General features: G+C 39.9%; 1 protein-coding gene across 2 annotated transcripts in view; it reads right to left on the bottom strand.

Moving 5' to 3' along the window:
* Nucleotides 1-1,694: 1,694 nt before the first annotated feature.
* Nucleotides 1,695-14,593, bottom strand: part of homer2 (homer scaffold protein 2) — a 28,584-nt gene continuing 15,685 nt past the window's right edge. For both annotated transcript variants that reach the window (XM_072380877.1, XM_072380876.1), the window contains exons 3-9: nucleotides 10,021-10,152; nucleotides 9,647-9,739; nucleotides 8,854-8,993; nucleotides 7,299-7,455; nucleotides 6,680-6,790; nucleotides 5,009-5,089; nucleotides 1,695-3,564 (exon numbers count right to left, since the gene is read on the bottom strand). In XM_072380877.1, the coding sequence (XP_072236978.1) occupies nucleotides 3,376-3,564; nucleotides 5,009-5,089; nucleotides 6,680-6,790; nucleotides 7,299-7,455; nucleotides 8,854-8,993; nucleotides 9,647-9,739; nucleotides 10,021-10,152 (903 nt within the window). In that variant the 3' untranslated portion in view covers nucleotides 1,695-3,375. The remainder of the gene's footprint in view (nucleotides 3,565-5,008; nucleotides 5,090-6,679; nucleotides 6,791-7,298; nucleotides 7,456-8,853; nucleotides 8,994-9,646; nucleotides 9,740-10,020; nucleotides 10,153-14,593) is intronic.

The raw sequence follows: 14,593 nt of genomic DNA, 5'->3' as shown, positions 1-14,593 counted from the left end.
CTGCTGTCACTATGCTGTATCATCCGTCTCAACATCCAGGTGATTCAGGTGGAAGACGGGTCACGCACCTTGAGGAAGATACGCATGGCAGGGATTTTGGCAAACCATTCGATTGTGCATCAATACGAAATTCCCCAACCTGTTGCTATGGTAACACCAAGTCTCAGTTGTAGTGGCCTGCAGTGCCATTTCTCCCCCTCTCACACATGTACTGAGCAGCATAGTGTCTTAATGATGTTTCACCAACTCGCCCACTCACCAGAAGTCGCACAATGAGCCTCACAGAGTCGACAGCATTGAACAGCAGAGAGAAATGCTGCTTCTGCTGTAAGTCTCAGTGGAAGTGATATTGATTACTGATAAAAAGCAAGCAAGGCATATTTTACCCAGTGCTTAATGTTTCACTTTTTTTGGTTTAATGTCTGGACACTTATGAAGTAAAAAAAAAAAAGTACACGCAGATCACACTGGCATCAAAAATCGAGTTTGTGCCAAACACGATAACATGAACATCTTCAGAGCTCTGACCAGCCAAGTCTGGAATGTTGTCCCAATGGGAGATACTGCCACCGTGTGTGTGTGTGTGTGAGTGAGAGAGAGAGAGAGAGAGAGACATCTGCAGAAATCTTTAGGTAGGTAGCAAGTGTCAAAGTAGCATCCATACGAGTGCCAGGATGCAGCTTTTTCCCAGCAGAACACCGCAATGGGACGAGAAAAGCAGTGATTGCTTCACCTGTTAGTGGTTTCTGTGTTATGATTAATAAGGGTATTTATGTGGAATCAGGCCTTTAATAAACTCAGAAGAGCTGAACTCTGCACTGTTGGTCGGATAAAAGAAATTTGAAAGAATCAGTCTGGACTTTTCATGTGTGTATCTGTGCTTTTTTTTCTTCCCCCTTCAACATTTTGTTGATCATATTATTGATGAAAAAAAATTGTCAACAGGTTAATTTGTGGTGAAAATTATAGCTGCTTTAATTTTCAATCAGGTGACTTGGTTGGTTGCTTAACTAATAACTCAAGCATTAAATTGAAGCCTGAACTGCACTAATAATTTTCTACTGGTGTCAACCTGCTAATGTCTGAAGGTGAAAAGGGAAATTAGAGAACCTGGAAGCAACATTACTGAGAAGGATGTCCATCTTGGAATACATTTTTGGAATGTTGCACTGAAAGCTCCATGTCTCTTCGTCAATCTTTAAAACAGTTAGGGCAAAGGATTGAGAAAAAAGTGCCAGGGATAAAGTTGTCATGGCAACACGTATTAAAATCCTCTATAACAGTGCCATGAAGACGAGTTAGTTCTAAAACAAGCTCATTTTTATTCTGATCTCAGGAACTGATACACATTTCCGAGTGTGATTAAATCTCACCTCATTTGCTCTCCTCATTTATGTCTGTTAAGATTACAACTATATATAGTTTTATGTAAATCGACGGAGGGAAAGACTTGTGTTGGCGGAGCCTCAGCTGGACTCGGCTCTGAAGGTTCATTCCACCTCCTGTTCTGACCTACTTGTTGAGGAAAAGCCTGGAACCTTAGAAATATGCTGCCTGAATCTGTGAAAGCTTTGACCATTTTTTTTATTGCATGTTACTAATTAAGTACTGACTAAGGAAACCTCACATTTTGTTCCTGTGAAGTTCTTACAAGTAAAACCTTTTATAAAAAAAAAAAAAAAGAAGACGCGTCATTGTAATTAAACTAAACTTTACCAATTGTCAGTTCTATTGTACAATGTTGAACAGGAATCACAAAAGTGCACGAGAGGCATTGGTTCAACGGGAAGAATCATGTTGAGTTATCTGGATTTAGGTGGATTACAAACAGGGAAAAAACAGAACAATAAGCAAGAAATCCCTTCATTAGATATCTCAGTCTTATGACAAGACCAAAACAATGATGTGAACTATAGTCTTATGTCACAGTATTACACAGCAAAATGTTACTACATCATGTGCCTTTGATTTAAAAATGTATCAAGATTCAAATTTGACTTTCATAAGCAGCAACTCCATCATAATAAAAATCTCTCAATCCTGAGAGTTTTGTATATTTTGAATACATTATTCTTCATAGGGACAACAGACCATGGTTGATTTATTTGCTCTAGAAATATCATCTGCAGAGAGGCACCAAAAATAAATATGTGCAAGACTTAAAAAAAAAAAATTACAGTTTTTAGTGAAAAAGCCCAATCCATCTAAATGTTTTTGGTGAAGAACACTTTCACATTATCCACCCGTTGAGCAGCACCATGTCCCCACATCCAAATATAACCGCCACCATAACAAAAACAAGTGTTCAGGAAGCACATAAACAGCCTGGGAGACATATGCGTTTGTTCTACAAATGAACAGCAATACCAATGCACGCAAAAAGTCCTTTAAAACACTACACTACACTCATGGTGAGATGGGGTTATTATTATTTTGGATGTTGCAGAAGGAAAGTTCCTGAGACAAGAGTTTTCCTTCTATATGCAAATATAATCAAAAAGGACAGTTGACTGCAAACACCTGCAAGAAAAGTTCCCACTGCAGTCCCCTCCGAGTCGTCTTCATGCAGACAACTGCTTTGTCCTTTGAGTTTTACACCACACCAACATCCTCAGGATGGGCGCAGCTGTCTGGGTTTCATTTTATCAGCGAGGATCTTTGTTTATCTTCAGGTTCTCTCACAAAACTCAGCAAGTTACTGTTATTGTGATGATCATCATTTGGCCAGTTTTCCTTTCCAGGGAGATTTAGACTCACCTGGAGGCACTTTGTGTCATGGCCGTTATCATTAATGTGCATATAATCTGTCTTCCAACACACCTGAGATAGACGAGAGGCAACGGCGAGGACAGTCTGTAGAGGGACTTCATCTTTAATTGTCTGAGGGGGCCACAAGGATTTACACCAATTATTACTCGAGTTATGCTGAACAGCATGTCTTTGCATTGCTTATTTTAGCCCTTTTAAGTCCCCTCTTCTACTCTAGCTCAGACTGTTTATATAGAGGTTCTGCAGCCTTCGGAAAAAGGACAGAATCTAAAAAAAAAACCCACCACCAGCTTTTGAAGCAGCTTTCCCCTCACAGAAACAGATGAGTAAGCTCAAAGTGTGATTCTTAGTGTAGTTTCATGATGCCCGCACACAAAATAGAGTCATTTTGTGGGGCATGCTGGTCTTCCTCTTTTTAACATGACATTCTCCCTCTCCCAAACATCTCTCTTTGACAAAGCAGTGTTTATAAGAAGCCAAAGCTGAAAGTTTCAGAGTGGGCATCACCTTGGGGGAGTAGGTGCCACAAAGTTTCCGCCCTGAAGACATACTGAAGTGAATCCCTTGTACCCGACCTCTCACCCTTTCAGCTCAGCAGCACTTTTCTTAGTTATCAGCACCTAGCTTGGAGAGGCCCTGCCTGAACTCATGCAGCTCGTCTATCTTTCCATCCAAAATATCCATGAACTTCTTCAGTTCGCCCTTCATGTTTCCTTGTTTTTGTCGACTGTCGTCAATGTCAGTCTGGAGTCCCTCTAGCCTCCCCTCCAGCTCCTTGTTCTTGGTCTCTGCAGCCTGTAGATCAAAGTTAAAGAAAATGGTTATTAGACAAATAAAAAGAAGGAAGTCAACAGAATAGAATAGATGCAGCCTCAGCAGATTCCAAACCAAAGCAAGCGTTTCTTAATTTACAGATTAAATATTTCCTTTTTACTGCCTCTCAGAATTTTACTTTAACATTTGCAATTAAAATGTAAAAGGGTCATGATCTGAAAACCATTATTCCAGGAGAAACCCTTTTTTTTTCATGTGTGGGGATGGGGGGGAAAGAGAAAGCCTTTCAGACAAGCAGGCGACATGAGTGCCACATTAATCCCAGAGATACCTTTGAAGGGAGGAGTTTAAAATAGGAGTGCTAAATGGGAGTTGCGTCTGCATGACTGTATCCTCCAGCTGACTCCTGAAACGTGATCTGCTCATGGGGTGTCATCTTTAAATAGAGGGGAGCCACAAACACAGAAGTGGAGTAGGTAGACATGTTTAAGTCATGAGAAAAACTGCCACTTCTATATGACAATGGATTAGTTCAGGCCTCACAGATGGACAAAGGTATTTCAGAAATCCCATTGTCTGTGCTTCTACTCACTTTGGATAGGCGGTTAGATAAACTCCTGCTCCAGCTACTGTCATTCAGCCAGCAGGCTAGTGCAGAAACAAACCCTGCAGTCAAGTTTTGTTAAGCACAAGAACTTCAGGCATGCCACTGTTGGTTTTATTCTCCTCCATGCCAAGGCTGAAAGGCAGCACATACATGACAGCTTGGATGATAAAATCCTGCTCTGAGTCAGCCAGCACAGGGTGAAATGAGCGTCAGTATCAATGCAGCTCATGTCAGACTTGGCAGCAACAGAACACGGTCATTCACAGAGCCTGGCTCTTCTGGTTTTACAGAAAGTCTGGTTATTACTCAATGAGGAATCTGCTTTAGAGGTGTGCTTTGTTACAAAGAAGATGTGAGAAGAATCTTTATTACTCCAGGTTTTCTCAACACAAACTTAATCTAGCAGGCACAGCCCACACACTTAGTATATTGTTCTAAGGCCTGATGATTAAACCTCTACAACTTCAGATGTTTTGTTGACTAAACAGAAAATCTGCACCACCCATAAACTTGTGAGCTTTGAGGGTAATGCGTCTCTGCTTTATAGAGGAGAAAGAAAGAAAACCTTTTCAAAGAGGTAATAATCTGAGCATTGTGCTGGGCACAGATGTTTATTAATAGATACAGTAACTACAATGTGTGCCAGTGAGACACGTGATAGGAATGTTGTGTCGAGCCCTTGAGCAGAATGATGAATAGGAACTCTCATTCTCTACCTCCATTTAACAGAGCTGCTTACGCCTCAGAGCCTGTGTATTAGCTCGCTGTGACAGTCATCGTCTCCTCACATGTGTACGCAGAGCTCTCTGCCATGCTTTTATACTAATGGGTTTATTACTGGGCGCTGTGAAGTAATACCTGCAGTTTTGTGGTGATAGTCTCGCACTCCCCCATCAGCTTTGGGATTATCTCTGCCTGCTTCCTAAGATTCTCCAGCTCCTGAAAATGACAAAAAAAAAATTATAACCATAAAACAAATCATTTTCTCCATAGGATTTTGTAAAGATCATCAACTTCAGAATGTTTTTAATTGGCTCATTTGCTTTTTGCGCTTAAATGTGGAGATTTAAAACCTCACAACCATCACTCTTCACATAACCGTGCTCCAAACACATTTAATGAGGCTCTGAAAAATGACTCAAGTGTGATAGCCAGCACCAACTCTGGAACACTTACTTGCATTTATTTTTAAGTCAATGTTAATCAAGATGAACTTTAAAAACATTAAAAGATGGCAGCAATACAGACGAGACGGTACAGAAATAAAAACATCCGTCAAAAATGAATACTTGGGAAGTAGCCTTGATTCGGTTTCTGAATGCTGTGTTTAAGTGTTGTAAATATTTCCTTCTAATCCATTATGGCTTTGAAAAATGGCTTTCATTCCCTCTGCTGCTTACAGCCAGACTCACAACTTACAGTTTCATAGCATCCGTTCTTGCTCTGAGCCTTTCCGCGACATTTAATCATTAGTTGCGTCTTTGTAGTAACCTGAAGTAAGTTTTTTTTTTCCTGTTAGTTACCAGCTGGTGAGCACATGGGTCAAAACAGTGAATCTTTAATAATTCATAGGCCCATATTTAATTGGAGGTAGTGAGCATGTGCATCCTCAGAAGGCAGTGAGTCACTGTGCAGATGAGCCACTGTGGGCTGCCTGCTGCATCAGTGCTCTGAAAACACTGAGCAGCGTTTGGGGCATTTCGGCTGATTTACCAAAGAGTGTAAATGCTGGAGCTCCCAGTGGGCCCGATTCTTTACTTGCAATCTTTCAAAATCAGCTCTGGCTCTTTGAACTACTTTCCTTCCGTTGTTGTGCAAGATATACCACTGTCCAAGGAAAGATGTATATGTTCTATTAATACAGTGGCTGCCAGGTGGTAAGCTAGAATATCCCAGACACTGTTTGCCTAAGGCAGTCTGGAAGGGTCTCCAGACTAAGCAGCCTCTTTTTTAAACACTGTAATGAGCACCATTAAATAAAACCTGAACACTTAACACCTCATCTTGTATCAATGTGAAGCCGTATCAGCAGGACTGTTGGTCAAAGAAAACATGATGGCACGAGTCTAAGCTCCATAAAGTAGTAGTTTCTTCCTTTTTGTGCATTTCATCTACAAAATGATTACCAAATAACAGGGTAACAAAAAGTTAAAAAAATGCCTTCAGCTTGAGAAATTGTGAAAAATTCTATGCAGAGGGTAACCGATAACTGTTAAAAAATGTTTCAGTAATTGAGTGCAATGTCTGATTTAATGCAAAAGCCAGTGTTATATTGGTTTAAGAGGTCCATTTAGACCAACACTTGGCCGCACATTCATTTTCCATAGATTCACAGTTAACAGAATAAACTGTGGAATACATATATCAACTCTTTTCAACTTGTTGTGTCTAAATTTGGTTTTAAAAGGTTTATTTTGTTTATTTCTGTTATCACTACTAAAAAGAAGATTTTTTAAAACACTACCATTTTACGAGGTCTTACAGACATCGCAGCTCTGCTGACCGAGCCTGTTGTTTCAGCAGTCTCACCTGCTCTTTGTCCTGTAGCTCAGCCTCCAGTTCCTTCACCCGAATGCTCAGTTGGGCATTTTTCTGCTTCTCCTGATTGGCTTCATTACACTGAGCCTCTAGTTCTGCAATCTGAAAGAATGAAAAGGGACACTGAAGGTTTCTGTGATAATGGTCAGGGGTTAACGTGACTAACTTTTACAGCATATTCTCATTTTGTTTTGCCATCTGATGGGCATCGTTTGTGGATGCCTGGATATATTGTACATCATGAATGGTGACATCTTGACAACAAATTGTATAAAAATAAAAAAAAGGAAGCAGTTTGTTAAAATGAAGAATAATATTGCAACAGTAGCCCAGCTGCAGACACAGCCCACACTGATTATCAAAGTAAAATGACTGTTTTAAGTTGGCGCAGGAAAAACAGTACAACAGTACTCAGCTGGATTAACTTTTGTGAAGTAAATACTCATCCCACTGTGTAGATTTTAATGAATGTATGAAAACCTGCAAAGAGAATCTAATTATTTTGGGATAGAGTGGAACTCAGTTCTCTTGTTTTTCTGTCTCTTTCAACAGGATCGATGGGTTTGTGTACATGATTCAGCCTCCCTGTAGGAGAGTGCGACTGTATTACCTTTCCCCTGAGCGTGTCACTCTCTTCCTTGCAGGCACTAAGCTGTTTCTTCCAGCTCTCTACATTAGCTGAAGACTCCTGCAGTGCATCCACAAGCCTTGCATTACTTTCTCTTAAAGTCTGAAGCTCGGTTTCCCACTTCTTGGCGTTGGTGTTGCTGCCAGACAGAGAGAGAGAAATCAGGGATTGTTTTTCTTGGAAGTAAGGTTTAGAGCAGTCAGTGTGAGGGCTGGGGCTCATGCCAACTGACACACAAACATCTTTCCAGTTGTAACCATTTAATGAGCCACATCACAATGTCAATGCATATTTAGACAAGAAGAAAGGAAGAAATGGGAATACTCCTGAAGATCTACTGAGCTGTAGTGCTGATGTGCATCAATATGTTATCCCTTCATACCAGTGTGTGTGTTTCTGTCTTATAGTAAGGTTGGAGAGGTTGTACTGCATTGCTGTTTGCTTCTTTATCTACGACTACGACTTGGTTATAGTGTTCCACTCTCCATCATAAAAGGACAGCTTGGTGTCGCTGCATTCTGAAGCTTTTAATGCTTAATTAGACACTGGAAAAAAGAAGAAAGAAGATGAAAACTCTATATATTTAAAGAAAACATTGTGAAAATCTTCATATTTCTATAACTGTAAACTTACCTACAAACAAATGTACATGTTTCTTGCTGTGCAGTTACTGAGAGGTCACATCGGTTGGATTTCTTATACAGTAATTAGAAGCAGTTTGTTGATCTGAGTCATTCTAAAGAATGTACAAATGACGCAGTTCCTCTTTTTTTCCTCTCCCACCTGGATCAGATAAGTCTGCCTTTACCCAGAACCAATGATGGCTAAATTAACTTTCTATAGTTTTAATTTACTTAGCTCCCCTAAAGTCATTTTAATCCCATCTGGAACTACATCTGGTGTTTCATGCAATAACTGATTTATACACGGGGCATCTGGATTATGGAGGGCAGAAAACCTCATAGTGGAGGAAGGCAGACAGAGGAGATCATGATCGTGATTTCTGAGCCCTTTGGGGATGTGATATCATCCCAGCAGCAACTAAATAAAGTGGGAGAACATATGAGCACAGTTTGGTGCCACATTAATTAGCATGCAAATGTAATCGTTTTAATCTCTTTGGTCATGATGAGACAAGTGTAGAAGAGAAAATCCTGAGAAATCGTGTTCTTCATTTGAATTCTTTCCACTTTTTTTTTTTTTTTACTGTTACACAATATTGAAGTTTATTTTTAATCTATTTATTTATTTATGACCAGCTGTTCACCTTCAGGCCAACATGATCCATGCTGATATTTTTTCAGTGAAACAAAGATGAGAGAAAAACACTTCAAGAGCAGTTTTGCAAGTAAAGTTGTATTTAATGCTTTGACACATGTTCGGAGTTTCGCATTGATCTCAACACCCTCATAAGGCTTCAGGCTAATACTGAATAAAAAGAAAACTCGATCAACTCATGAGGGGCGAAACCCATTAGGAACATGTGTACGTTACCATAAACAGGTTCTCCAGGTGTTCCCATGAAATTAAACCTTACCTCTGCTCTACTGCACTCTTAAGATGTTCATTCTCCGTCTTCAGCAGAGCAGCCTCTGGAGCGACATGAAAGATTTTCTCATCATCTGTTCCGTTAATGCTTGATGCTTGGTTGGTTGAAGGTGTGTCGCGTCCAGACTCCTGGTAGGGGACAGAGGCAGACTTGTGTTTTAGGGACAGATTTCGAGTACATAAGCAGTTTACTTACAGCTTTCTACAGGTCTCAAGGATTTATAAAAAAAAAACCCAACAGAAATCAGCCTCAAATTCTGATCTCTCAGTGAAAAAGAGCCCAGAGCTTCTTTTAGCAGAACTCTGCAAACACCTGAACATGTCGGCCATGACAGCACAGGGGTGAGGAAAACTGCTGCCAGTATTTATCACGTCATATGGCTGAGATACTTTGTGTGTGCCAAGGCTGATTTTCATTCCATCTTGAGTCACGGCAAGCAGAAAGCTGGCCTGGCAGGAGGGAACTGATGGCAGCTGGATGTAAATCCAATCACTGACATAATTAAGGGGTTGAAGTTTTTAGTATAGACCTGACAAACTTTGTGGTTATTGCCTCAATGTCACCAGCTTCCTTATCCTCTTAATAGGCGGCTTCAAATTACCATTGACCTATCCTTCAAGAAGATTCGAACGCAGCATGAGCGAGTAATATGCTGACATTCTAAAAGTTCTCTAAAGATATTCTGTACTGCATGGTTTAGTGATATACAGTGTGCTAAATTAAAACGTGATATAAATTTTTTCCAATGACTTTAGACGGACAGCAGAAAGATAAACTTTACCTGGGAGTGATTACTCAACGTTTCCCCCTTCTCTTGAGATTTATCCCTTGCTAGCTTGGCTGCATCTTTGACTTCCTGGAACTTTTCAGCAAACTGAAAACATGAAGAAAAAAAAAAAAGAATATTTGAGGCAGTGCAAGCTGATGTGATAAACAGTGTGGTTCAGCATAGAAGGTTTTTGAGCTAATTACCAACAACTGAATTTAAAGAGTTAATATCCTTAAATGTTTTCTGCTTCAATCCTAAATCTGAAGGTTAAGCAATAGTTGTGCAATGCAGACTTGTGTCTTAGGACAGCTACACAAATTAGTATCTCTGAAATATAAGAGGGCCTTTGTGACTTTATGTGTCGTCACAGAAATGTTTAATCTCACCTTTGACAGTTGCTGCTCTGAAGCAAAGCCCAGTCCAAACACTGTGTTGGCTCTGCTGTCTGCCCATTGACCGAACTTCTGCGATGTCTTGGTGAATGTCATGTTGGGTGTGACTGTGCTGTTGATGATCACCTTCGTGAATAAAACAGCTCATTAATTTTCTAGGCCTAATGGTAGTCCTCTACAGAGTCCGTGTATAAACTTAAAGCATAGTCCTCGGGTACGTCTGACTGGCAGAAGTGCAGCTGCATTTTAAAAATAGACATATTCAAACCAGAAATGTTACAGAACGATTTGCAGCTGTTGCAGTCACACATTAAATAATCCTATTTAATTATCAAACAACAATCATCTTTTTTACAAATCATAAAAAATTGGGGTGTATGAAAAATGCGGAAAAAACCTTTGCAGACTTATGTTATTGCAGACGGTACGACCCCAAACATGCACGTACCATGTAATACACACATCTTTGCATTTTGTGCCCACAAAACAAAAAAGTTGTGATGCTAACGTTTTCACTACTTTGTAAAGTTGTCATTTATTCCTAAAGCACTACATTTTCAAAGTATTTAAAATGTAGTGCTCTCTTTCTGTACTTCCCTCTATGCTTTCACTCCATTTCTACACAGTCACCCTTCACCTCTGACAGAGCCAAACTACTGGTTTTCCTTCTATGTAGCTTATTGTTAGCTTTGATGTTAGCTGCATTGTTGTACCCTCATTTGTAAGTCACTTTAGAAAAAAGCATCTGCCAAATGCATAAACATAATTTTATGCATAGTCTATAGTTTGAGGTATATGAAATGCAGAAATCTAGTCTCAACACTAGGAAAATGGCTAAAATAGTGCAAAAGTAATTTTATTTCACAGTCATCAAAAAAAGAATTTGTTAACCAAAAACAAACCAAATCGAAGACACAAACAAGCAAACAGCACACAGTGATGACTTCTGACCCACTAATATCCAAGCAGTCAAATTACAGTCTATATTTGCTACAATACACATTTACACGTTGTGCCTATGCAGCAAATCATGTACCAACAAACATCTGCTGCAGTCTAAAATTGAAGGTACTGTGTGATGCAGTGACAGCAGAAACTGGTAATGTTTCAAACATTGTTTCAGCTGACCAGACTGAGCTGAAATATACAGCTGATCTTTTAATTTGCTGCATCGCTGTAACCATAGACATGTCTTATCATATATGGAAAAATGGAGCTGCATTTAAATACAAGCAGCTGCAAATGACCACTGCAGACATGAATCCAATCACCCTATGTAGATAGAACAGTACTTAAAAGCAGTACATGCTAATTTTGCCAACAACTAGGAAACAATAGAAGACAGTTTAATCACAGTTCAGGCCTTGTTTCATAGCAACATGGCTCTGAACACAGGATTTGAGAACTCTAACTGCAGACAGACTCATGTCCTTTTCTACGCCTCCACTGTCTCCCTCTTTTCAGCAGCTGAGGTGTAAAAAACGTTTTTCGTTGAATCATCACTGGACATGGAGATGCAAAAAACAAGATGGTGAACATTAGCACGCGATCATCAAAATTTTGGACGCGTGTACAATTCAGAGCAATGCCAATGACTCTCGAACAGAGAGACCATGGCACACACACACACAGTCAAAGATCTTTTTCAGCCTTATATTGTGTAAACATAACAATTCAGCTTCTCATTTAAGGGTTTATAAAGAGAGCTGCCATTTATCAAGCTGCCACTAATGAGATTTTAAACTCACTCTTTCAGAGGCTTTACCAGAACAAAGGTGACCCAATTTACCCTAAAGAGAAACCTGGGTGAGATGCGTGAGTGTGAAAAACACTCATGCATCTCATCTGAAGCAGCCGAGTGAATATTCAACAGAGCTCATTGCGTCGGTGTTAAGATAAGATGAAACTTTAATGATCTTTGAGGAAAAACTGGGCCGGAGTTGCGGGATGAAGAAAAGGGGGAAAAAAGGCAAGGCATGTTTATTTGTAGAGCACAATTCAACAACAAGGTGATTCAACGGGATTTACAGAGACATTAAAACAGAAACAAAAAGCATGATTTAAAATTTAAACAAAAAAGAAAGAAATAAGAAAAATAGCTAAAATCAGAACAATAAAGATAAGATTGAATAAAAATGTAATAAAATAATATATATGAAAGATAAACTATTCATAAAAATTATAAAAATGTAAATGATGATAAAAATCAGTCGTTAAAATAAGGTTATGTTTTGAAACTCAAGCTTATTTGGTGCTTTATTCAAATTCAGCTGAAAATAGATGAGTCTTCAATCTGGACTTAAATACACAGTGTTTCAGCTGATCTGAGGCTTTCTGGGAGTTTGTTCCAGACATATGGAGCATAGAAGCTGAATGCAGCTTCTCCATGTCTGGAAACAATAAAAGAATTGGTAAACCTATGAGAGATGAAGAAAAACAAAATACTTAACCACTATAACATGACAAGTTAAGAAATAGCTACCCAAAATGCTTTTTTTTAAGAAAACTGCTGGGATTAGGGATGGAGTGATTTTCAATCAGATTGTTTAGCGGCGATGGAAGGGAGGATCATGATTTTTTTTTTCAAATGGTGATTTTGAATTATGTTTATGTTTATGCATTTAGCAGATGCTTTTATCAAAGTGACTTGTAGTTAGGCATGAAGGGTAAGGGGGTCTTGCCTAAGGACCCCTACTGGAGGTAGCACCTTTCATGCAGGGGGTTTGAACCCAGGTCTCCCACATGGAAGGTGGCAATAATAACACTACACTATCCAGTCCCTTTAATGTGTAATTAATAATTTAATGGCTGCCGAGATGCATTTGTGCTTAATCGGGCCGCAGCACCTGATGTCGCAGCGTTGGTTGGGGGTATTTTTGCGCCTGGGAGGGGTGATGAACTGTATGTGTCAATAAATTTGTCGTCTGCTTATCCTTCATAGGCATAAATTTTTTGAATATTGTGCAAAGGTTGCGTTAGGTCTTTAGGCTCACCGTTGACATCTGGGAAAAAACTAAAATATGCCCAAATTGGCACTAAATTGCTGTCGGCCATGTCAGTGCCAGGTGAGGTTTTTTTTGTTTTGTTTTGTTTTTTTTCCCAGCTGACGTAACTATTGGCTATTGGCTCGCCTATCGGTGATGGACAGTGGCCACGATCAATTCTTGTCCACTGTTGAAAACTCTCTCAGAGGGCATGACTCTCACAACTGAACCATGCACCTGTGGAAGGAGGTGACCTGATCTAATTAACATTGTACATTCAGCAGGATAACAAGCTTCATCACTCTGGCAAACAGTTTGAGAAACATGATGTAGAATTCTAGGCACTGACTTGACCTCTAAATCACCCCGGCCCTGGTCCAACTGAGCATTCATTCGATGTTCTGAAAGTCTTCATCAAGGGGCATTCCTCACAACTTCACCGACTTAAAGAATCTGAAGCTGGTGTCCAACGTCACAGGACATTACAGAGGTCTTGAGGCTTTGACAGACTGAGCTGTTCAGGTGTCAGGGGGCCTGAGTGAAACCTACATAATAACAAGCAGGTGATTTTAATGTTGTGGCTGATTATACCGTACTAGTCAAAAGTTTGGACACACCAACTCATTCACAAACAAATCTACAGCTACCGTTTGTGGTTTAAAACCTATAGAAACAACAGTGGAACCATAAAATCGTAAATATACAAACATTGTGTGCAAAGATGCAGAATTACAACTAATGTTCTGCAAGTTATGATGTGGGACTACCAGTTTACCCGAGTCTTTGTGGGCCTTGTGACTGTGTGTTGGCATGTAGGAATGTAAGACTCAGTGAGCAAGCGAATGAGAGTGGGAGGGTGCGACAGTGGGAGAGCAGAGTGACGCTAGCAGCTGTGCGGATGGCAAGCTGGGCTGCAGATCAGGTGGCACATGGGGTGCAGAGTGAAGCTCTGCTGGCTAATGGCCCAAAGGTCAATTAGAAACTCAAAAACCCAAGGGGGTATAGGGAAAAGCTTCCTCAGCTGATCATGTGTCTGCAGAGCTCACCGAATATGCAAAGTCAGTAAATAAGACGGAAGATGAAGAACATGGAAAAGGAGAATGTGGCAGGGAAAGAAAGAATCAGTTCCAAAGCACCACATACAAGAAGATTTTTTACATGCTTGGAAAATTTACATCTGCAATGCAACGTAGTTTAGTAGTTATCTTTTTCAGGATGATAGATTTTGTGCCGCCATGGAGTTAGAAGTTATTCTGAACTTTTAAACATTTTCAATTCCAACTCCTGAAGGATGTCAATCAAAATAACTGACAAACTGGCAGCGAGGAAAGTCACAATCATGTACAAGAGGAACTGGCAGCAGTGTTGTAATTCATAGACGGCCAAAGAAAGACGAAATGACAGTCAGTGTGACCACAAAATTGTGATCGTTCACGAGGCAGAGGTGTGATATTGAAGAAAAAAAAATTCAATATGTCTTCCAACCTCTCATCTCATATACTAAGGACTGGAAACACACATTGCTGTGTGGTGGCAATGACGCAGCCTCGGTTTCCAGAGGTAGGTAGGGAGTATATATTTAG

Source organism: Leuresthes tenuis, unplaced genomic scaffold, assembly GCF_036924035.1.
Source record: "Leuresthes tenuis unplaced genomic scaffold, fLeuTen1.0.hap1 SCAF_2, whole genome shotgun sequence".
Taxonomy (NCBI): domain Eukaryota; kingdom Metazoa; phylum Chordata; class Actinopteri; order Atheriniformes; family Atherinopsidae; genus Leuresthes; species Leuresthes tenuis.
Note: the sequence above shows the minus strand (reverse complement) of the source record. Positions and strands in the feature narration are given on the sequence as shown.